The 24,541-nt window shown below is 41.9% G+C and overlaps 1 protein-coding gene across 1 annotated transcript in view; it reads right to left on the bottom strand.

The window, feature by feature from the left end:
- Positions 1–24,541, bottom strand: part of ryr3 (ryanodine receptor 3) — a 423,842-nt gene that overhangs the window by 348,905 nt on the left and 50,396 nt on the right. The window contains exons 14-22 of the mRNA XM_068038163.1: positions 21,219–21,340; positions 19,771–19,945; positions 17,430–17,565; positions 14,237–14,332; positions 11,551–11,669; positions 10,572–10,705; positions 9,301–9,542; positions 7,790–7,982; positions 6,153–6,369 (exon numbers count right to left, since the gene is read on the bottom strand). Coding sequence (XP_067894264.1) covers positions 6,153–6,369; positions 7,790–7,982; positions 9,301–9,542; positions 10,572–10,705; positions 11,551–11,669; positions 14,237–14,332; positions 17,430–17,565; positions 19,771–19,945; positions 21,219–21,340 — 1,434 coding nt within the window. The remainder of the gene's footprint in view (positions 1–6,152; positions 6,370–7,789; positions 7,983–9,300; positions 9,543–10,571; positions 10,706–11,550; positions 11,670–14,236; positions 14,333–17,429; positions 17,566–19,770; positions 19,946–21,218; positions 21,341–24,541) is intronic.

The raw sequence follows: 24,541 nt of genomic DNA, 5'->3' as shown, positions 1-24,541 counted from the left end.
AGTGCTGCACGGATCAGTGCTGGGACCTTGGCTATTTACAATCTATATTAATGACTTGGATGAAGAGACAGAGTAATATATCTAAGCTTGCTGATAATACAAAGGTAGGTGGAAAGGTAAGCTGTGGAAAGGAAGGATGCAGAGAAGCTGAAAAGAGTTTTGGACAGCTTAAGTGAGGGGCAACAAAATGGCAGATGGAGTATAATGCAGGGAAGTGTGAAGTTATTCAGTTTGGTTATAAGAATAGAAAAGCAAAATATTTTTAAAAAGGTGTGAGGCTTGTAAGTGTTGATGTTCAAAGAAACTTGGGTGTCATAGAGTCATAGAGTTATACAGCACAGAAACAGGCCCTTCGGCCCATCGTGTCTGTGCCGGCCATCAAGCACATAACTATTCTAGACCCATTTTCCAGCACTTGGCCCGTAGCCTTGTATGCTATGGTGTTTCAAGTGCTCATCTAAATACTTCTTAAATGTTGTGAGGGTTCCTGCCTCAACCACCCCTTCAGGCAGTGTATTCCAGATTCCAACCACCCTCTGGGTGAAAAACATTTTCCTTAAAACCCCTGCCCCTTACCTTAAATCTATGACCCCTGGTTATTGATCCCTCCGCTAAGGGAAAAAGTTTCTTCCTATCGAACCTATCAATGCCCCTCATAATTTTGTATACCCCAATCAGGTCCCCCCTCATCCTTCTCTGTTCTAAGGAAAGCAACGCTAGCCTTTTCAGACTCTCTTCATAGCTGAAATGCTCCAGCCCAGGCAACATCCTGGTGAATCTCCTCTGCACCCTCTCCAGTGCAATCACATCCTTCCTACAGTGCGGCAACCAGAACTGTACACAATACTCCAGCTGTGGCCTAACTAGCGTTTTATAAAGCTCCATCATAACCTCCCTGCTCTTATATTCTATGCCTCGGCTAATAAAGGCAAGTATCCCATATGCCTTCCTAACCACCTTATCTACCTGTGCTGCTGCCTTCAGTGATCAATGGACAAGTAGGGGATGGTGGAGAAGGTTTCTAGTTCAAAGTTTGTGCAGTTTGCGAGGGAAAGGTCAGATGGTAAAGGTAAGTGTTTTTGGGGGGAAGAAAGGGGCAAATAATTATTGTTATGGTGGGGGGGGGGGGGGTCAGAGAGAGGCAAAAGAAATGTATTTATTTTAATTCACTTTATCTTTAAATATTTAAATTAGCCAGTGGGGCTAAAGCCCTTTAAAAATGCCGTCAGCGCCTGTGCACAGGCAGCTGATGCCATTGCCGGAGACGGACAGCCCGCCCCATCCAGGTGATCAGGGGGGGTGGGGCCTGCACCGGCTATTTAAATGAACTGCCATGCTTAGAATCGCGGTGGTCTGCGTCATGCGGGCCGTTGTTTTATTCGCCCGCTGCCACAATCGGCAGTGGGCACATAAAATTCAGCCCTCTATCATTCTACCACAAATGGAGAGATGTGAGAATGTACAATGCAAGCTCTGTGTCTAAAGTGTGATTATTTAAGAAGCTTTGGGAACATCTACACAAATGAATTTCACGGCCAATGTCTTTTAACCCCTATGAATTATGAATAGATTGAAAAAAACCATAGAGACTATAGAATTTTGCAATTGAAACAATACCACCAGCAATTATCCATTACTTAATAGCAAAAATTATTGAATAGAGGACTGTCAGCATAAATTATAAATATTTGCTGAACTCCTAGCCTCACAATACCTTATAGCTTACAAGTGATCAAGTTTTGCAAGATTCAGAGTTCATACTGGATACCTTATTTATAGCATGGTTTCACTTTTTCACATTTTAATGGCATTTCATTTTTAAAAGCTGTGTTTTTTGTTGATGTGTAAATGACAGGATTCAGTTTGATAATGTAGGTAGGCCTGTCTGCTTTCATAATCTCCAACTTTCACTGGAACTTGAGTCCAGATTGTTCAGGAGCAGATCATCGGCACAGGACTGCAAAGGCTGGAGAATTGCTGTGATGGACCAGTGAGACAGATGACTGCAAACAGAGATCATCCGAGACCAAGGAGAGATCTATTTATTTAGAGATACAGCACTGAAACAGGCCCTGTGGCCCACCGAGTCTGTGCTGACCAACAACCACCCATTTATACTAACTCATAATCCCATATTCCCTCCCACCTACCTATACTAGGAGCAATTTACAATGGCCAATTTACCTATCAACCTGCAAGTCTTTGGCTGTGGTAGGAAACCAGAGCACCCGGCGAAAACCCACGTGGTCACAGGGAGAACTTGCAAACTCCGCACAGACAGTACCCAGAATCGAACCCGGGTCCCTGGAGCTGTGAGGCTGCAGTGCTAACCACTGCGCCACTGTGCCGCCCGAATTACCTTGACCTTTTCAGCATTGCTGTATTTGTAGTGTTTTGAAATTGCATTGTACATTTTGTTCACTTGAGGCTACTAAATACATACATAGACATACACACACACACACACTAGAAAAGGGAAAAGGAAAGTAAAAAAAGGAATAATGAAGAATCCATAGTGTTTACCAGCCTGCTGTCTGTCTCAGTCTCATATCTCTTACTAAACTCGACCAAATCTCACTCCAGTCCTGAGAGCATCACAATGTTTATAGTGGATAGGAGCAGGAATTAAGGCAGGACCCAATTACAATTGAACAAATGAACTGCAGGTTGCAATTGGTTTTGTGGTTTTATTACTGTATCATACTTTTCCTCAGCCTAAGGAAAAGAATTGAATATGATTACTAAACCCCAATTCGACAATATCTAGGCTTGGTGCGCAAAAGACTTTTAGGAATGGTCAGCAACGCACAAGATCTACAGGTCCGAAGATAAATAATTCAGGCATCTGTCATTTTTAAGGTTCAAACTTAAATTAACATTTGTTGTCCAGTATGTGTTATTGCAAATTCCTCTCTTTCGTTGGCAAAATAGCTGTCACAAAACATTCTTTCGTTAGCAAAACGGCTGTCACAAAACATCAGTGTTAAGTAGAGTGTTAGAAACAAAATAATACTCTTCAATCCATTCATTTAAAAATGTCCAGCATTGGTATTCTACTAAAATAAACAAAACCAAGATGATGAAAGTGGATACAAAGAATTATTACAAAAATCATAATCCAATAACTGGCAAATAAAGTAGAATCATAGAATGGTTATAGCACAACCTTTTGGCCTGTCTTGTCCTTGCTGGCTCACTGCAAGAGTACTCAGTTAGAACCACTCCCTCGGCCTATCACCATAGCCCTGCAAATTTCTTCTCTTCAGATAATTATCCAATTCTCTTTTGAAAGCCACGATTGAATCTGCCTCCACCACACTCTCAGGTAGTGCATTCCAGATTCTAACCTCTCACTGCGTAAAAAAGTTTTTCCTTATGGTGGGTTCTTTTGCCATTCACTTTAAATTGGTGCCCTCCGGTTCTCAACCCTTCCATCAATGGGAACAATTTCTGCCTATCTACTCTGTCCAGACCCATCATGATTTTGAACACCTCTATCAAATCTCCTCTAATCTTCTCTTCTTTGAGGAGAGCAGCCCCAGATTCTCAAATCTATCCAAATAACTGAGGTTCCTCAGCTCTGGAACCATTCTCGTGAATCTCTTCTGTACCCTCTCTAATGCCTTCGCATGCCCCCTAAACTGTAGTGCCCAGAATTGGACACAATACTCCTGTTGAGGCCGAGCCAGTGGTTTATAAAGGTTTACCATAATTTCCTTGTTTTTGTACTTTATGCCTCTACTTATAAAGCCCAGAATCCCAATATATGTTATTATCTGCATTCTCAACCTATCCTGACACCTTCAATGATTTGTGCACATATACCCCCAGGTCCCTCTGCTCCTCCATCTCCTCTAGAATTGTACCCTTTAATTTATATTGTCTCTCCTCGTTCTCCCTATCAAAATGTATCATTTCACATTTCTCTGCCACATGTCTGACCATTCCAGCCTGTCCTTGTCCTCTTGAAGTCTATCACTATCCCCCTCACAGTTCACAATACTTCCACATTTTGTGTCATCTACAAATTTCAAAGTTATGCCCTGTGCTCCCAAGTCTACGCTATTAATATAGGTCAAGAAAAGAAGTGGTCCCAATACTGACCCCTGGGAACACCACTATACACCTTCCTCCAGTCTGAAAAACTGTTCCACCATTACTTTCTGTTTCCTGTCACTCACCTATTTTTGTATCCATGCTGCTACTGTCCCATTTATTCATGGGCTCTAACTTTGCTGACAAGCCTATTATGTGGCACTTTATCAAATGTCTTTGGGAAGTCCATAAATGCCACATCAACTGCATTACCCTCATCAACCCTCTCTGTTACCTCATCAAAAAACTCAATCGAGTTAGTTAAACATGATTTGCCTTTAACAAATATATGCTGGCTTTCCTTAATTGGTCCATATTTTTACAATTGACTTGCTAATTTTGTCCCAGATTATCCTTTCAAAGAGCTTTCCCACCACAAGGTTAAAGTGACTGGCCTGTAGTTACAGGGCTTACCCTTGCACCCTTTTTTGAACAACGGCATAGCATTTGCAATCCTCCAATCATCTCATACCTCCCCTGTATCGAAGGAGGATTGGAAGATTATTGCCAGTGCCTTTGCAATTTCCATCCTTACTTCCCTAAGTATCCTCGGACGGCATCTGATCCCAGTCCTGGTGATTTATCAACTTTAAGTACAGCTAGGCTTCCTAATAACTCATCTTTATCAATTTTTAGCCATCCAGTGTCTCAACTACCTCATCTTTCACTATGACTTGGGCATTGTCTTCTTCCTTGGTTAAACAGATGCAAAGTACTCATTCAATACCTCTGCCATGCCCTCTGTCTCCATGTGTAAATTCCCTTTTTTGGTCCCTCATCAGCCCCACTCATCTTTTTACCACCCTTTTACTATTTATATGCCAATAGAAGACTTTTGAATTCCCTTTTATGTTAGCTGCAGGTCTCTCCTCAAATGCTGTCTCTTTGCTGTCATCTCTTTTTTTGCTTCCCCTCTGAACTTTCTATATTCAGACTAGTTTTCACTTGTATTATCAACTTGGCATCTGTCATATGTACCCTTTTTCTGCTTCATCTCACTCTCTATCTCTTTCATCATCTCGGGAGCTCTGGCTTTGTTTGTCCTCCCTTTACCCTTCGTGGGAATGTATCGTGACTGAACCCAAACTATCTCCTCTTTAAAGGCAACCCATGGTTCCATTATAGTTTTGCCTCCCAATCTTTGATTCCTATTTATCTGGGCCAGATCCGTCCTCACCCCATTGAAATTGGCCCTCCCTCAATTAATTATTTTTACTCTGTATTACTCCTTGTCCTTCTCCATAGCTAACCTAAACCTTATGATACTATAACCACTGTCCTCTAAATGTTCTCCTACTGACATTTGATCCACTTCACCTATCTCATTTGCCAGAATCAGACCCAGCCATGCTTCCTTCCTTGTTGCACTGAAACATACTGATCAAAAAAATTCTCTGAACGCACTTCAGAAACTCTTCCCCCTCTTTGCCTTTTACACTATTGTTATTCCAGTCTGTATTAAAGTCCCACATTATAACTATTCTAAGGTTTTAGCACCTCTCTGTAATTTGCTTGCAAATTTATTCCTCTGTATCTTTCCCACTAGTTGGTGGCCTATAGAATACACCCAGTAGTGTAATAGTACCTCTATTCTGTGTAGCTACTTGTAAATCCTTCGCACCATCACAATCTCACCAGTAATAATAGGTTCCAGTCCAATCTCAGCTTCTATGATAGCATTTGTACATCGTAAGTTTAAGTCATATTTGTGAACACCCATCAAATAATTAGCTATCCTGGATCTTTCCTCATAGTCCCGTCACTGCTCTTCATAGGACTAATGTGTTATCTAGGCTTTTTTTAGGTGGGTCAGTGTCTGGGTAGATTATATCCAGTGTAAATGAAGGAGAATACCCAGACCAAACAGAAGATATGTTTGGAAGGGCCATTCTGGCAATCACAATCATAAAGCACAAAAGATACAGTCATTTATTACTGTACAATTTTCATTTGTATTTGATTTTAGTTTCTGAAGCACAAATTCAGTTTTTTTTCAGTTTAGTTGCTAAATCACACAAAATTGTAATTAATTTATTCATTTCAGGAGGTTTAAGTACCTGGCTGGTATCTACAGGCTTGGGGATGAAGGAGGCCTGGGAAAGATGGGTTGCTGTCCCTAGTAAATCTCGAACACTATTATAATCTCTTTTGTATTCTTTGATAGGCTCCAATCTCAGTTTCTCCTTTGGTAGCAGTGCTTCATAGCAGGGTGCATATCCAGGGGGAGGCAAAAACCTAAAATCTCCATGGTGACCACCAATTAAGAAACGTACTCTTGAAAAAAGAACAGAAAAACAAACAAAGATGAATCACAAAACATTCCTTAAAATTTGGCAAGCCATATGTGATTCCCTGCATCAGCGTACCATCAGAAAATCATGTTGGGCCTATATTAAGTGATAGCACTTCGAAATTAGAAGGCCAAAATTTCCCTCCTCCCACCCCTCCACCCCCCCAGGTGCTAGACCTGTGGAGTGTACTAGAGGTGTACTATAGCTGCTGCTGGTGCGTAACGCCCACTTTTACTGGCCTAAGTCAATGGCCCGAGTGCCCTCCCAGCTCAAGCCGATCCTCAGTAGAACCTTGCACTGGGAATGGAGTAGAAACACAAGAGGTTTGCAAGTATGCTGGACTGCAGTCTGCTGCTGGAAAAGACCTGAAGGTAGTGCTGGACACAGGATAATAATACACTGATCTTGTCCTAGGTGCTGCTGTCTTGCTTCTTTGGACCATTCTGTGAGCCTCACAGACCCTCCAATCTGCACAGTCATGGCCCAAGCCTCAAGGCCAGCGTTTTGAGGCACACCTCCTGTTAGTTGCCCCGCAGTAAGGTATGAGAGCCTGGAATGCTCTCTCCCCAATACTGATCTGATGCTTTGTGCAAAAAAATGTGGTGAGGACAAGGCAGTGGGGTAGGGCCCTGATCCAACAGGCCCTCATTTCCTCTTCACCTGAAGCATTTCCCTGGCACAACAAAGAGAAAAATCCATTCTTGTGACTGAACAGTTCAAATACGACTTGCCCGTTAAACATGGATGTCCTTTGGTATTCCTTTCAATTTAAATAAAAACGTTTAAAACCTAAGGTACGGCAGTTGTGTATCAATTATTTTTTAAATAACAAGATTAATACTTTCCAATTTAGAGAATAATGGGGGAAGACTTGCTCTGGTTCCTACATTAGAACACATTCTTTTTGAATGTATTTACAATGGTGCTACATTAAGAAACTGTATACAACACCATACACGTCTCCAATTCTACTTCATGGCACTTAGCCTTCAAATTACATATGAAATAGATATTGCAATGTGTGCATTTGCTGGGCATAAGCAATGCACAAGTTATTTATTTAAAACTGTTTTGCTGTGTGCCTCCCAGCTGAGAGGATGGACACATGACCAATATGATTAAAATGGGAGGGAAGTCTGTACCCTCCCTCTGCCGTGCTGGTCTTTCGCTGAACCTCCCTGCGCCCCTAACATGGCAAGCATATTGCCCATCATTTCAATGACAATGAGAGAACTTCACTTGACCCAGAAAAGTCTACTGGGGTCAGTGGTCGAGGTTCCCAGCCGGTGCCATCCCAGTACAAGCAGTGGAATTGCTTTCCTGCAGATTTTTTGTCCACAATTGTACTTTCAAAATCAAAACAGATATTCCATACCCCAACATGACGGAAAAGATAAACATACTTGGCACCTGCAGAAAAGCTGACCACAGGGAAGAATAGGCCATCAGTGTTGAAGCTCTCAAACATCCCTTGCACTGGTTGTCCATTAATGCGGAAGGATATACTAGGAACACCTAAATCCAGGCAACAGCTCACTACATCATCGGGCTTCAGCACATGTTGATTAGCTGAGGTGACAGCTCTGGCCACGCGACCTGTTATGGAGGAAATGAACAATGCCAATATCAAAGCATTGATTATGGAGTGTTAACATCATCATCGCCAAAAATTTTATTTGGTCGACCATGAAAATTTTATTTCCACTGGAGATAGATCAAGGAAGTCCGTCAGCAGCCATGTTATATCTGTTTTCTATTTATACAAAAACAAGTATTAATCTAACAAACCAAGTCCAACACTTCACACTGATGATGAACACATGGGCCAGAATTGTACGCCCCCTGCGGGAACGAGCTGGAGGCAAGGGGGCCTAAAATTGAGTGGGAGGTGGGGGTGCTATTCCCGTCACCTTCCCGCCCCCACTGCAATTTTACAAGCAGTGGAGAAAGGTGACAAACGGCCACCCATCCAGGTCAATTAAAGTCCTTAAGTGGCCAATTAATTGCCACTTAAGGGCCTCCTCCTGCCGCTACTGCTACTTACCAATGGAGAATGGGTGGATCAGCATCTCAGGAAGCTGCTCAGTAAAACCTGGCGGCCTCCTTGCGGGCTGGGGTGGCCCTCCTGATCAAGCACCCTGTGCCCCACAGAGGGCCCCCCATGGCACAAGCTTCCCCCACTGGTGCACATTTCTCACCCCCCTCAAACGACCCCTCCCCCCCGGCAACCCGTGGTGCCCAGTTGATTGTCCCCGGTGAGGCCCCAACACTTACCTCAATTTCAGGGCCTCCTCCACTGTTGTTCCTCTTGCTAGGTGAGGTTCTAGCAATGGACACCACTCCCAGTGGCGCTGCTGGGACTGAAGAGTTGCCGACCCGCTTTTAGCCGGCAGCTCTTGGAGGCAGGACCTCCTTCCTCAGAGGGACAGAAGTCTCTCCCAAGGTCAATTAAGGGCCTGGGCCACGTAAAATCAAGATGTGGCTTCCAGGTCGGTGGAGGCAAGCTCGCCCCTGACTTTTGACTGGTGGTTGGGGCCTCCACCCTGACGTAAAATTACGGCAATGCTCCTGCAAGTTTCCTGTCCAGTGACCCCAGCCAAAAGAAGCTGACTATTTAAAAGGTAAAATATACATTTTCATGTTATTAGTGTGTTTGTACTTTTTTGTTTTTGGAGGGATGTTTGAGTGTCACAGGCTAAATTGCATCAGGATAGCTGCCTGGGTACCTGACACAAATTGCACAAACCTGTTCCAGTGGTTGGAGAACCAGAAGCAAAACAGATTCGTGTGGTTACATTAAATCAATTAATAAACATTCTTTATATCAAAATGTTGAGTAGAAGGAATTATTTCTTATAAATAAAATTAACATTTGCTTTGAACGTAGCGAAGGCATTTTTGTGCAGTTACAAACCTGACCACAAATGAAGTCCATCAAATCCATAAGAATACAGATCGTCTCCCACTCCATTACCTCCCCATCCTTCCCCACCTCCAGGATAGGGAGCATAGCCCTTTGTGGATGCCCAGCCAACACGTAGGTGAATAGGATCTGCAGTCAAAAAGTGATTGACCTGATCAACGACCATTTCATAATACCATTTCTTGTACTGGGCTGACCCTTCACTGGTTCCCAAGAAAATGTTAGGCCTTAAGCTGTAGAAAAAAAAGAATAATCAGTATAAAATGATTATCAGTATTGTATTCATTTAAAGACCTTTATAAACTGATAGATAAGATGTAAAGTTTAAATTATAAACTACCTTCCAAATATGTTTTATAAAAAGTATACTTTAATGGGCCATCATTCACTGGCTCACTCATTTTTGGAATACTGGAGGATTGGTTTTAATCCATGCCTGTTCAGTATGAATGGGGTGGGCAGGTGGTTAATAGTTATGGCTCTCAGCTGCAGTGAGCTCCACTGAGGCCTTTATAGGGTATATAATCCATGGGGATTATATGGCATGGGGGAGGGAAAAGGGGTGAGGCAGGAGGAGTTGGAAGATCGTCGATCTGCTGATTCGCTCCCTCTGATAGAACCTGGTTGGGCCAAAAAATCTTTGACGGAAGATCCATCCCAGTTGTGCCTTGGTCTGGATCAGAATTTTGGGCTCTTAGTATTGCAACTATCTGTATAATTTGAATTCATTTCATATTTTATCAGAAGTTCACAATTTATTACAGTTAGAATTCAGCAAAGTTCTGTGGAGGTGAATGGCCCTGATCAGTAGGGAAAAATACAAAAAAAATCAGTAAATCATTATTTGTGTATTAAATTATGAGGGGCCTAGATACAGTGGATAGGAAAGATCTACTTCCCTTAGCAGAGAGGTTAATAACCAGGGGTTATTGATTTTAAATGATTGGTGGAAGGATTAGAGGGGAGTTAAAGGAATATTCCTTACACCCAGAAAGTGGTGAAGGTCCAGAACTCGCTGCCTGAAAAGGTGGTAGCAGCAAAAACTCGAACTGCATTTAAAAAAAAACACTTGGATGTGCACTTGAAATGCTGTAACCTACAGGGCTAAGGGCCAACAGCTGGAAAGTGGAATGAGGCAGGATAACACTTTTCAGCCAGCACAGACACGATGGGCCAAATGGCCTCCTTTTGAGCCATAAATTTCTGATACTATGATTATCAGTTTTTTTTGGTTAAAGATAAATTAGAATTAATTGCATTACCTTGTTACATTGTTAACTAAGCGAGTTTGCAGAAGTAAATCACGACGAGGTAGTAGATTATCACAGATCAGGTTTTGATTAACTCGTATAGCAACACCATTGCACACACAAAGGGAGGATAGCAGGTCCAGCACCTAAACACAGTAATGCACACGTCATGAACTAAATGACATGAAATAACAATGAAGAGTTATAATGCATATATTTATCACAGAACTATTATTAGAAAGAAATGCCAGGTACATATCACAGTAATGGTGCGCTATGGAATACTCACTCACATAACCTAGCCCAAACATTAGCCTCAAATGTTTTTGAACTATAGTTAAATAGCTCTGCCAATTGTCTGAATTAGAATGCTCTACAGAAAAGAAACATCCTGAGGTTGATTTTAACATACCCTAGTTGGAATGGGATTGGGGGTAGCGGACAAAGGTTTAATATACAGCAGTCTCCCTTGTTCCAGTTGGAACCTTACTAACCACCATTCTAATGGCTCTCTACAGTTAGGTGTCTGAGGTGTCCGTCAGAAGCAGACAGCAGCCCCATGACCTAATTCAAATCAAGGGTCCTATTGCAGCTAATGAGGGAACCTACCCCCACCAGTCAATCTCAGAATGTTCATCAGGGTCAGTGATAGAGGTTCATGTTGTGCGCCATCCCAGCCTAACTGTCCCTCAAATTTTTAGACCCGTATTTTCAAATCAGTTGTACAAGGTTAAACACATTTTTTTCTATTACTAATTCAAATAAGCCAATGTTAGCATTCTGCAGGAAAAAAATATCTAATTTTAACTTATGCTTAAATGCAGGTTGATCCATCTTACCCAAACATCATTAAAACATTCAAGTTGACTAGATAACCTCTTTTTGTCTTCAGAGGCAGCTTATGAGTCAGCCGCAGCAAAATATTTATTTTACATTCTTACATCATTAATTCTGGACTATCAACATGCATTTTCTACTACCTTGTACACACCTTGTGGTTGCGTCCATGTTTATCCAGTAATGAAATAATAGATTTGATGTGTCCTTCTTTGATCACATTGAGGGCCTCTGGGCTTTCAATCAAGATGCAATGCAATACCTCTAGGATACCTTCATCAAAAATACAAATCGAAATTGTATGTGAACATCAGACATTTTGCAGTGACACTGCAAATCTCTATGTACACTTAACATAAATATCAATTCCAAAACGTAAATGTAATTATTGATCATTTTCTTTGCCCCAGTTTTTGTTGCCTGGGAGAAAAGAAAGCAAAGCTTTAATGCTCTTTCATTCATTTGCAAAATTGACTTTTTGCCTAGATGAGCAAAATGCACATTTTATAGAAATTATTTTGATTGTTAACTAAGTAACTGGATAATTTGTCTTCGGTAGTTTTATTTAAGAGAGAAATGATGGCTGTGACGTCTCTCTACCCTTCTCAATATCATTGGTCCTTTAATATCCACCTGGGTCAGTAACACAGGCAGACAGGGCCTCCATACAAGGTCATGTCCTAAGGCAACTTTTTTGTCAAGTCCTGGAATGGAACTTGTAACTGTTTTTTGAGTCAGCTGAGAGGCACATATGCAAAAAAGTACATTTATACTTACAGCAAGTGCATGCCATATGCAAGACTCTAAATATTATACAGATGAAGCAAGAGAAATAATACAATGTCTCCAATGTAGCAGTATCAAACAGGCATGAAAGTCAACGCAAATAGATTGAGTTTCCACAACTTTAGGATAGCATTAGGAAGGGGATCAGGGATGAATTGTAGCGTAATGCAATCCTGCCATAAATATAATCACTGTAAAATATTACAGATTCAGCTGGTACTGTTTGTTAAAGAGTTACAAGACATTTGCCCACTTATTCAAGTAATTGCACAACAATGTAATAGTATACCAACACAAACATTTCATATTCCTCTAAATGCAAAAAAGATGTTTATACTTCCAAATATTCCATGGGCCAAATTTCAAAGTGCTGCTAATGGCAGCAAAAGAGTGGTAGAATGGAACCCCAGCAATAAGTCACAGGCAGGTAGAGGATCATCTGCTTGGTTAAGCTGGGTTGCTATCAAATTAAGCATGCTTGAGGGATGCAAGTAAAGCATAGTGGCCGACAACTGTTCTGCCTGCGTTGCCCTTACAGGCTAAAGAAAAAAATAAAGTTTAGAATCTTTGGGTCCATTACTTTTCTTGGCAGAAGATAATCAATTTCCTTCAGAGTTGATCCAGGTAAAGTTTAGGGTCGTATAAATGGCCTCAAAAGGACTCCCACCAGCTCTCATCTTAGGGATCCCAAGCCTTGTGGTTTTGGCTGGAGTCTCCCAAAATCGAGAATTCCTTTCCTGAGCACAGCTGCTGGCAACTCAGGAGAAAGGTTGGCTATATAGCCTGTTCACGAACGCGTGTTGGCGCTGCAGTCTGTCAGCGTGAATGAACTTTGGGACACCTCCCTTTCAGGTTGCATTCAGTTGCCTGAGGCTCCCTTGTATAAATTCCCAACTCTGGCCCAATGCCATCACTCCCACTGCAGCAGAGACTGGCACCCAGCAGTGCTGGGATCAATCAATGTCAAAAGTCAATGGGAGCTCAGAGGTCCAGGTAGGGGACTGGGGTGGGGGGGGCTTCTGAGATGCAGTGAGAGAGGTGGAGACTGATTAAAAGTAGCTCAGGGCAAGATACAGACTGAGTAATGGTGACACAAGGACAGAGCTGGAGAATGAGGAATGGTGTGTCAGGGAGAGAGAGATGGAGACTGGGGAATGGTGTCTCAGGGAGAGAGAGATGGAGACTGGGGAATGGTGTCTCAGGGAGAAAGAGATGGAGACTGGGGAATGGTGTCTCAGGGAGAGAGCGATGGAGACTGGGGAATGGTGTCTCAGGGAGAGAGCGATGGAGACTGGGGAATGGTGTCTCAAGGAGAGAGAGATAGAGACTGGGGAATGGTGTCTCAGGGAGAGAGATGGAGACTGGGGAATGGTGTCTCAAGGAAAGAGATGGAGACTGGGGAATGGTGTCTCGGGGGGAGTGAGATGGAGACTGTGGAATGGTGTCTCGGGAAGAGAGATGGAGACTGGGGAATGGTGTCTCGGGAAGAGAGATGGAGACTGGGGAATGGTGTCTCAGGGTGAGAGATGGAGACTGGGGAATGGTGTCTCGGGGAGAGAGAGATGGAGACTGGGGAATGGTGTCTCGGGGAGAGAGAGATGGAGACTGGGGAATGGTGTCTCAGGGCGTGAGATGGAGACAGGTCACATGACCAAACCCCCAGGAATGCCGCCAACTGGAGCTGGCATCCCTATCTAAGCCAGCCTGAGCTCAACTGAGACCTTGGAAGGTTGCAGATTGTGATATTGCTAGGGTAGTTTGATAACTCCCCTGACATCCCTGTTGACCTAGGGGAGATAGAGGATGATCTGCCTATGTTCCTCCTTCCCCGACCCCACTGGAAAATAGCTGGAGTGAAAAAATAGGGCAGAATCTCAGCAAAACCCAGTTTCAGCAGACGATCTGCCCATTCTGGATCTGGGCTAATAATTCAGCACATATGATTAAAATAAAGTTTAATTCCACAAATATTTTCTTATTTAATATTGTTTTTAAAATTGTCATTAGAGTATGACAGCATTTCCTTTTCATAACCAAATGAAAAGCTGTATTACCTGATGAAGATTCCAGTCTGTCTAATTTACTGACCAACCAGTCTAAGTTTTTTGAAAACTTGGCACAGTTGCTACGGTTACCACGTATCAGAGCAGCTGGAGAGATTAAGGAGAATGTAACAGAATTGGACTCGTGAAGCAAAAGCAAAAAATATTTCAAAAGTTCATAACAACAAATTATATAGAATTAAATAAGATGCACAGCACAGAAGCAGGCCATTCGGCCCAACTGGCCTTTGCAGCTGTTTATGCTCCATACACACCTCCTCCAACCCTACTTCATTTAACCCCATCAGCATATCCTTCTGTTCCTTTCGCCCTCATGTGTTTATCTAGTTTCCCCTTAAATGCATCTATGCTGTTTGCCTCAACTACACCTTGTAGTAGTGCGTTCAACACTCGTACCACACTGGGTAAAGAAGTTTCTCTGATGTGCCCTATTGGATTTATTAGTGACTATCTCATATTCATGGCCTCTAGTTTTGGTCTATCAGGTCACCCTTCAGCTTTCTCTTTTCTAGAGAAGAGAGCCTCAGCCGGCTCAGACTTTCCAAACAGGTATAACCTCTCAGTTTAGGTACCTTCCTTTAAATCATTTTGGCACTTTCTCCAGTGCTTCTCCATCATTTTTTATAATATGGAAACCACAACTATTCACAGTAGTTAAAGTGTGGTCTGACCAAGGTTCTATGCAGGTTAAACATAACTTCTCCTCTTTTCAATTCTATCCCTCTTGAAATGAAGCACTGTGCTTTGTTTGCCTTTTTAACCTGCAATTTTAAGAACATATGAAATAGGAGCAGGAGTCGACCTTATGGCTCCTTGAGCCTGCTCTACCATTCAATACCATCATGGCTGATCTTCTGCCTCAACTCCATTTTCCTTCCCGCTCCCCATATCCCTTGATTCCCTAAGAGACTAAAATCTATCTCAGGCTTAAATGTATTCAACGATGGAGCATCCACAACCCTCTGGGGTAGAGAATTCCAAAGATTCACAACCATTTGAATGAAGAAGTTTCTCCTCATCTCAGTCCTAAATGATCAGCCCCTTATCCTGAGACTGTGTCCCTGCGTTCTAGATTCCCCAGTCAGAGGAAACAACCTCTCAGTGTCAACCCTGTCAAGACCCTTCAGACGACTGAGGAATGGTGTCTCAGGGAAAGAGAGACCCCCTCAGAATCTTGTATGTTTCAATGAGCTCACCTCTCATTCTTCTAAATTCCAGAGAGAATTTCGGCACAATTTGCTCAGCTTCTCATCACAGGACAAACCTTTTATCCCAGGAACCTTCACTGTACCTCCTCTAATGCAAGTATATCCTTCCTTAAATATTGAGACTGAAACTTCACACAGTACTCCAGGTGTGGTCTCACCAAAGCCCTGTACAATTGTAGCAAGACTTCCTTACTCTTGTATTCCAACCCCCTTGCAATAAAGGCCAACATAACATTTGCCTTCCTAATTGCTTGCTGTACCTGAATACTAGCTTTTTGTATTCCTTGGACAAGTACACCCAAGAGTACTGAATATCAACATTTACAAGTTTCACTCCTTTTAAAAAATATTTTGCTTTTCGGTTCATACAACCAAAGCGAATAACCTCACACTTCCCCACATTATACCCATTTAGCACCTTGTTGACCACTCACTTAACCTGTCTATATCTTTCTGCAGCCTCTTTGTGTCCTCCTCACAGCTTGCATTCCCACCTAGCTTTGTATCATCAGCAAACTTAGATACGTTACTCTCAGTCTCTTTGTCTAAGTCATTAACATAGATTGTAAAAAGCTGAGGCCTCAGCACTGATCCTTGTGGCACTCCACTAGTTACAGCCTGCCAACTTGAAAATGCCCTGTTTATCCCTACTCTCTGCATCCTGTCCATAAACCAATCCTTTATCTATGTTAATATATTCCCCTCAACTCCATGGACCCTTAAGTTGTATATTAGACTTTTGTGTGACACCTTATCAAATGCCTTTTGGAAATTCAAGTATTCTACATCTACTGGTTCCCCTTTATCTACCCTACTAGTTACATCTTCAAAAAACTCATAAATTTGTCAAACACATTTTCCCTTTTGTAAAACCATGTTGACTTTGCCTGATCATACTATGATTTTCCAAGTGCACTGTTAAGACTTCCTTACTAATAGATTACAGCATTTTCCTGACAACTGATGTCAGGCTAACTGGCCAATAGTTCCGTTTTCACTCTCCCTTCCTTCTTTCTTAAATAGTGGTGTTATATTTGCTAGCTTCCAATCCACTGGGACCATTCTAAAACATAGGGAATTTTTGGAAAATCATAAAGAGTGCATCCACTATCTCTGCAGCTACCTCTTTTAGAACCCTAGCATGTAAGCCATCAGGACCTGGGAATTTATCAGCTTTTAGTCCCTTAAATTTCTCCAATATTTTTTCTCCACCAATATTAATTACCTTAAGTTCCTCATTCTTACTAGCCCCTTGGCTCTTATCAATGATTTGTGAATCTGTATGCCGAGATCCTTTTGCTGCTCTACCCAATTTGACTGTTATTTTCCAAGAAGTATGTGCCCTCCTTATTCTTTCTACCGAAGTACATCACCTCACACTTATCTATTTTCAAATTAATCTGCACTTGCATGCCCATTCTGCATGTTTATTAATGTCACCTTGTATTTTGTTGCAGTCTTCCTGAGCATTAATTATAACCCTTACCCGAGTATTTGATTTAGGTATGTAAAAGAAAAATATATTCACCAACTGTAAATTGACTCCTTAGATTAATTAATTTGAAGCTTCCAATAACTATTATTTTAATTTCATGTAATTGTTTCAATTTGCATTTTGCCAATTTCCATTGGCATTCATTTCTGTAACAGTTTACATTATCATATACTGTAATGTGCTAATTCAATGATTAGATTTTTCTGGTCAATATGATAAAATACAAAATTAAATCTATGTTAACATTCGTCCTTTTGTTATTTTCAATCAAATGTAGTGTTTTTGCAAAAGTATACATAATTATTAAAAACTAATCATTAACAGGGATTATTCACATTAGCCAGGAAAACCATTCAATGCATTTTTTTAAACATCTGAGAGCAATGAAAAAATGGCAGTGCTTAGATACAGCCCATCAGCTTGTAAGAATTCGTCCTCCATCTACTGCATATACTGGAAACGTGCAATTGTAGAATTTTACCTAGCAGTTCATAAAGCAAATTCAAGATATCTTTCCATGCTGCTCCAGCTTCTTCACCAGCAAATTCTGCAAAATGTGCCGCACTATGGTAGATATTCAACCGGTCAATGCAATTCAGAACCAATCTCAGCATTGCCTGACATAATGGAAAGATTGAAGAAAAAGCCAAGAAATAAGACAAATCAATGTGTATGCAGTATCTTTACTTGCTACATTGCCTTTCTAATGTCAGAATAATATTCAGGCACAGCAATAAATTGTTGGGATAGTTATATTACTTATGATGGTTGCATTATTTATGGTCTAGAAAAATAGCTGCAGGATACTTTAATTCTTCTCAAGCAGCTAACAAGCCACTTGTATCAATACCAAATATTTAGTTAATGAAATATTCTACAGTTACTGGTAATCTTGATATTTTGGAATATGCCATCAGTTTTTTTGGAGCGAAAGTATGTTCTCAGATGTGCTAAGGAGGCAACAAATGTGACAATTTGATACTAAAAGAGTAAATTTCCTGTCAACTGCTCAGGAGACTTATTAGGAGCTCCAGAAGATGATGCATTGCTTAAAGATGAGAGTAAAGTTATGGCATGAATGGCATTTTATAAGGGGGTTGCTGCAGAACAAAAGTTTGCTATATTATCTTTATTGTTCTGTTTTTTATCTTGAGAATCCTGTTCAACTGTCAAAAATTGTGGTGAAATTACAATCAAAAACTGTTTCCAACCTGTCATGTATATATGTTTTACAGTTTAAAACAAAGATTTAACCATAACTAACACTTCTGATTTCTTTTTTTCCTGAAACGCAGTTGAGAAAATATCTTAACCCAATATGCTGTTCTTTCACGCTTGAGCTTGAAAGGAACTCAGCACTTTTCAGATTTTTTTTAATATGCTTGATAATTTATCGATCAAGTACTCCCATGTCAGGGCCTGCATAGTCAGTTGCAAAGTAAATCTCCTCTACTCTCCCCAGCAATGTGCATTAGAAGGTCACTCCATTGCACTGATATGAATTTTTTCCTCTTCTGACATCAGCCATCATTATCTCTGCTCTGAATGAGGTTGTCAGTCAAAGCCACATTAAGAGTTATTTGTGGTGTGAACTTGTCCTGTTAAGAATTACTAGAGGGTGGTTGTACAGAGACTAAATTTGCATAAGAGCTTTACAACTAAGAGAGAGAGCAGACTTTCAACCCATCAGCGTGTTAATTTACCATATGATCTCTTGGAAGAAGGCAAAGTTACTTAAAATATTTTTCCCACTTCAATGTTGTTGATGTACATTTTATATCAAGTCAGTGGTATTATTTTTAGATTTGCCCTTTTTAACAGGAAAGAATGATGGCTCAATTCACAACAGTACCAATGTGTTGTATGACTTGGACTGCGTCACATCCGTGATGAGATCTCACTTAGACATGTCATCAAAGAAGGTGATAAGTGATTAAATTAAGCATCTCATCACAGATAGTGAGCGGATAATGGATGGAAGTCACCCTGAGCCAGACTTGCATATCTTTCAGCAGATATTGGCAAATGGCCAGAGAGTAGTAGTAATAGTACATTGTGCAGAGAGATCAAAAATAGGGGAAAGGAAAGAAAAGTGCAAGTGACTCAAGAAAAGGAGAATTGCCATTACTGCTTACAACATATTTCAATTCAAACAAATTGATATAATTGATATCTTTCCATACAATTTGTGTTTGCAAATATTCAAGTGACTTTCTGATTAAATGTCAAAATATTCAAAGTAGGAGCTTCAAAGGAAACAGTTCTGAAATCTTCACCCAAAAGGTGCTCAGGAGCACCCATTCTATGTAATATTAGATGTGCTCTACCTGAGATGTCATAGAATCATAGAAAGTTTAAGGCACAGAAAAAGGCCACTTGGCCCATCGGGTTTGTGCCGGCCAAAAAAGATCCACCCATTCTAATCCCACTTTCCAGCATTTGGCCGTAGCCCTGCAGATTACAGCACTTGAGGTGCATATCCAGACTCCTTTTGAATGAGTTGAGGGTTTCTGCCTCAACTACCCTTTCAGGCAGTGAGTTCCAGACCCTCACCACCCTCTGGGTGAATTTTTTTCCTCATCTCCCCTCTACTTTTTCTACCAATCACTTTAAATCTATGCCTCCTAGTCACAGACCTCTCTGCTAAGGTGAACAGACCCTTCACCTCCACTCTATCCAGGCCCCTCAAAATGTTATACATTTCAATCAGATCTCCCCTCATGGGCACAAAAAAGTCAAAGTTTGAAAATCATTCTGGATTGACAAACAGGGTGCCTAAAACGTGTAGAAATGAGAATATATTCATTGGTATTATCTCTTACCTCTTCTTTGAATAGGTTCTGTCTGTTTCTGAGAGAGCGTAGTTTGTACTGTTTATCTTCATGTTTCAAATCTTCCTCTGGAGGATGGAAGTAAATGATAAGGTCCAGCAAGGCTTCCAGAACTTCTTTGATGGGTAATTTGACTGGTGTACTTTTACCAAGACAATCAAGGCCCCTGTGGAAATGTATCGATAAGTATTTCTGAAGAAACCTTTAAGCATAGTTCAATGAATAGTCGAAATGAAATAACTTACTTTTTTCAAAAGCATTTATACAGCATCAGAGTAAAACACCATAAAGCATTTTGCAAAAAGAAAAATGATAAAGAATATCACTGTGCCAAGTGGGAGAGTTAGAAGTGACCAAAAGTTTGGACAAAATTATGGTCTTTAAGGTGCTTTTTGAAGTTTGAGAATATGCTTGGCGGAACTGTTTTGAAGAAGGAGATTCAGAAAGTGGAACAGAGGTAGGTGAAGGTTGTGCCAACTATGGGTGGAAGGAAAAGGGATCACAGAAAGCCAGATTCAGAAGACAAAAATTGTGGAAGGGTTTATAAGTAGGAGGAAATTGCAAATGGAAGATGGGGTGAGGACACAGAGATTTGAAGGTAAATATGAGGAATAAAAAGTAAATGAGTTTTGAGACAGAAACTATCGAGGTAATGAGTGAACTGGACTCTGTGGGACATACTAGAGTTGAAGTTTGTAGAAGGAGGAGGCCAGGAATGTAGAAAAGAGGACATTTTCAAAGTTAGATTCAGAATTGATAAAAACATGGATAAGGGTTTCAGCAGCAGAGCAGTTGAGATAGCCAAGAAGGTGGGAGGCGTAGAAATAAATTGTGGAGTAAACTTTCACTCAGACCGACTGACACTAAGTCATCGATGACAGCACAGAGGATGTTGAGGGGTCCAGGGAAGTGTTGGACAGGCAGAGATGGCTGTCATTAGTAAACATATTTAGACTGATTTGTTATCTGCGAATTATGCCACAATGCGGCAGCATGTAAGCAAGGAAGAGTAGGGGACCAAATTACTTAGTGTAAGTCAATAATATTTAGCTAATTGAGCAACATTTATAGAGATTTATAATATTGCTTCTATTGAAATAAAACAATTTAAGTGAAATCCAAATTTCCATTGCAAGGGAAAGTCATAGGGGAAAAAATCTGCTTTAGTTGCCAAATATTTGCACTTAGCATCCACTTAAGCTGTTGTCAGCATCTCCTTCTAACATGCAGTAATAATGTAAAACACAAGCTGGGAACAGTGATTAAAATAGCAGGTACTGAGTTTACGTTATCATGCTAAGATTGTGATTATGGGACAGAAATAGAACTTGTGGTTTTGTGATGTAGGATTTTGAAAGGTGAGAGAAGATTTGATAATGCATTTCTGCAATTCAAAATATTTTCAATAAAGCACCAAGGAATGATTTTCTATCAAGTACCTGATAAATTGATTAAATAAGTTTGTTGTTTTGCGTATAATACGAGATGCCCGAGATTCCTCGTTTTGACAACGTTGCAAAATTACACCGTCATCCATGTGTCCTTCTTGATGCAATATGGCCTGGAAGCATGAAACTGTGCTCTAAATGCATATCTTCTCCAACATTTCTTCACATTCACAAATGAAAATGTACATCAAAATGAAATTCTTTTAAACATAAAAATCTGTTTGCTCTCATGTTTTGGAGATAATACTGCCCTTTTTTTGTCAAGGACAATGTTCTTCCCTCTTTTCGTCGAGGTGCTGATTTATGCAAGGGAATAATTCCATTGGATCTGTATCAGAAGGTGCACCATATTTGTCTAGGCATCTAAAGCTCTATTCAAAAATGATTCTGCTGGTTGCATGGGTCTCAGATTATGGCATGTGTCTCAAATTTATGATCTGCAACTATCTCAGCGATGACAGGAGCAAGGGATAAAGAGGGTAAACTGAGACAGGAGGGAAAACATTCCCCTTCAATGTCTCCTGACAACCACCCTTGAACATTTATTTATTTGTCATATAAACCCATGAATTTGCACAATCCTATTTTTGTGGGGACAAAGAACCTGCATGTTTTTGGTTGCTGTGGACTTTGGTGAAAAAACTGCAATTCTCTTTTTCTCCGATTGACTACCCTGATAAACAATTCATCAGTCACCTGCCTGATACATTTGTGAAATGCAGATTACTGATGTTGTTGATGTATTCTGTGGAATGTTTGGAATGAACCACATGTGTAAAAGTTCAGGCCTGTGGTAACTTTGACAACCAGTGCCATCCCCTGTCAGATATCAGATTCTAAGACACAATACATCAGACACACTCCAGGACTTCATCACATAAACTAGACTGATATTTGACAACAGTACTGAGGGAAGAATGCATTGATGAGGATGACAATAAACCCAGGTCCAGGTAGCCATGAAAGATCCCATATCACCCTTCAAACAATGCTAGGGAGTTCATTTTGGACCAATATGCATCCGTCAAGTAATGGCACCATTATTGTTCATTCATTGGGATTTTGCTGTGGGCAAATTGGTTGCCACATTTGCCTAAATAACAATAGTCACCTCATTTCAAAAGCTATTAATTGAATGTAATGTGCTTTGGGACATCTTGTGGACAGAATGAGCTGTTACATAAATGTAAGTCCATTCTTTATTTAGTGAAGGGGACCGGAATTTTCTTTCCTGAATCAGGAAGCTGATGCCTGGAACATTTCCAGGTCCTGATCCTATGCCACATCAGCATCAGTGACACGAGCAATTTTCAAATGTAAAGGGTCTAATTTGCCTGAGGGTGAGTCCCGCACCCAATTAGAGGCACCGGAAGCATCCTGGAGGCGGGACCAGGTTACAGAGGGCGATTTTATAATGCAAGAGGTAGCTATAACTGGGCTAGTTGTTGCCTTCAGGGATGAAGCAGTAGGGAGATCAGAAGGCCAGTGTTGGCATGGACATGTTTTTCTGATGCCTCCCTGGAGGCACTGATGGAAGCAGTTGCAGAGAGGAGAGAGGCATTCTTCCTGGCTTCAGGAAGGAGAAATCTTCCCTGAAAGACCAAAAGGGCTTGGATGGAGGTGGCCACGAAGGACAGCAGTTGGTGACCCACGAAAAGGATGTAGGTCGAGTGTAGAAAACAATTCAATGACCTCTTGCAGTCTGATAAGGTGAGTGGCCAGAGGCACCTGGTTGATTGGGATCCAAGTCTCTAAGGACCAGAATGCACGCAAGCTGACCTCACAGAATATCCATAGTTCTCCCTCACATTGTCAGAGTAAGGGAACGCTCACAACACTGCGATGGCAGCCACCCTCACAGATGGAGCGACAGTCAAATGGGGACATCACTGAGGGGAACTCCAGCATGTGTATGTCATGATGGAAAAGATGAGGGAGGGCAGCCTGCTTATGAATCATTCTCCTCTCATTCTGCAAAAGAGAGCCCATAACACTTGAGAGGTTGCCAGAATAGATGGTTGAGTGGCCCAACTGCACACCTTGGGCTGGATTATATGCAGCCAGTGGAAGTCCAGACGCCAGGCCCAAAAGGCAAGGGAAACCCTTCCTTGGCCCTTTGGATGACTGCTTCCCGGCTCTATTTAACGGCATCTGGGCAATTAACTGCTCGGTGCTCTGGTCCCTGTTCCTCTTAGGATAGGGGTTCCCACTTTCAAAAGCTGCAGGCCAATCAGAGAGCTGGCAGCTCAGCAGTCCCAGCAGTGCCTCCAGGAGCAGTGGCTACTGCTGGAACTGCAGTAGTCACTTGATGAAGAGCAGCCATGCAGCCTGGACTGAAGGTAAATAAGAAGGGGCTTGCCGGGGCCATTTTAGACAAGTGGGTGTGTGATGCCACATAGGGCAGCTTTTGCTGCTGGGAGCCCTTCATGAGCCACACATTGCCCATGGAGGAGGGCACCCCCCCCCCACCCCCCAACCCCCACAAAGCCCACATGAAGGCTGTCTTGAGTTAATTGGCATCCTCCTCATGTGGCAGAGATAACCCCAAAATACTAGCAGTGGCAGGAAGAGGCCCTTAAGTGACCATCAATTGGCCTCTGGGCAGGAAGGCTGTCCTTTTTTGCCTCAGACTAAATTTCAAGGGGTCAGGAAGGTGACATGCACTCCACCACCCGCCTTCCCATGCAATTCTATGGCTCCCTACCACCTCCGTTCATGTCCCTAGGAGGCCCATTCAATTCACCCCTTTGACCCTGATAGAGGAGGCGATGCTGAAGATCACCAGGCTGCCCTCCAGGCATTTGGTGGGGGATGGCGAGATGGGAGACTGTGAACAACAGGGTAAATGGATAGCTCTTTCTTGAGTTGAAGGACATAGTGGAGATTCCTGCCCAATGTGTGCTATGGACCTTAGACCACTGTCATCTGGGGATGGTTGTGCTGCGGCTCTTGTTGAGTGGGATGAGTCTTCTTTTCCACTTTCTCGTGTTTCCCGCAGGGCCAGCTGCAGACGGAGAGTTAGTGCACCTGCCCAATTGGTGCCACCATCCTCGGTGGGAGTGAGTCTCCACAGCACCATCTCATCATACCTCGGCAACATCCACAAGTGCAGACACACTCACCTCAGGTGCGACACAGTTTAGCATAGAAAGGGGAGCACTGGGTGAACCTCACATCACACGTGGGCAGTAGGAGGAGCGTGAGGCAGAGTCAGCTTTGGGCAGTCCCTCTCAGAGGATGGAGGACAGACACAGCAATGCTTCACTGGGTGAAGTTGCCTTTGGTGTCACAGACAAGGAGGATCTTCCTCGAGA

This window comes from Heterodontus francisci, chromosome 9 (genome assembly GCF_036365525.1).
Source record: "Heterodontus francisci isolate sHetFra1 chromosome 9, sHetFra1.hap1, whole genome shotgun sequence".
Lineage (NCBI taxonomy): Eukaryota > Metazoa > Chordata > Chondrichthyes > Heterodontiformes > Heterodontidae > Heterodontus > Heterodontus francisci.
This window is presented reverse-complemented; position numbering and strand designations above follow the sequence as displayed.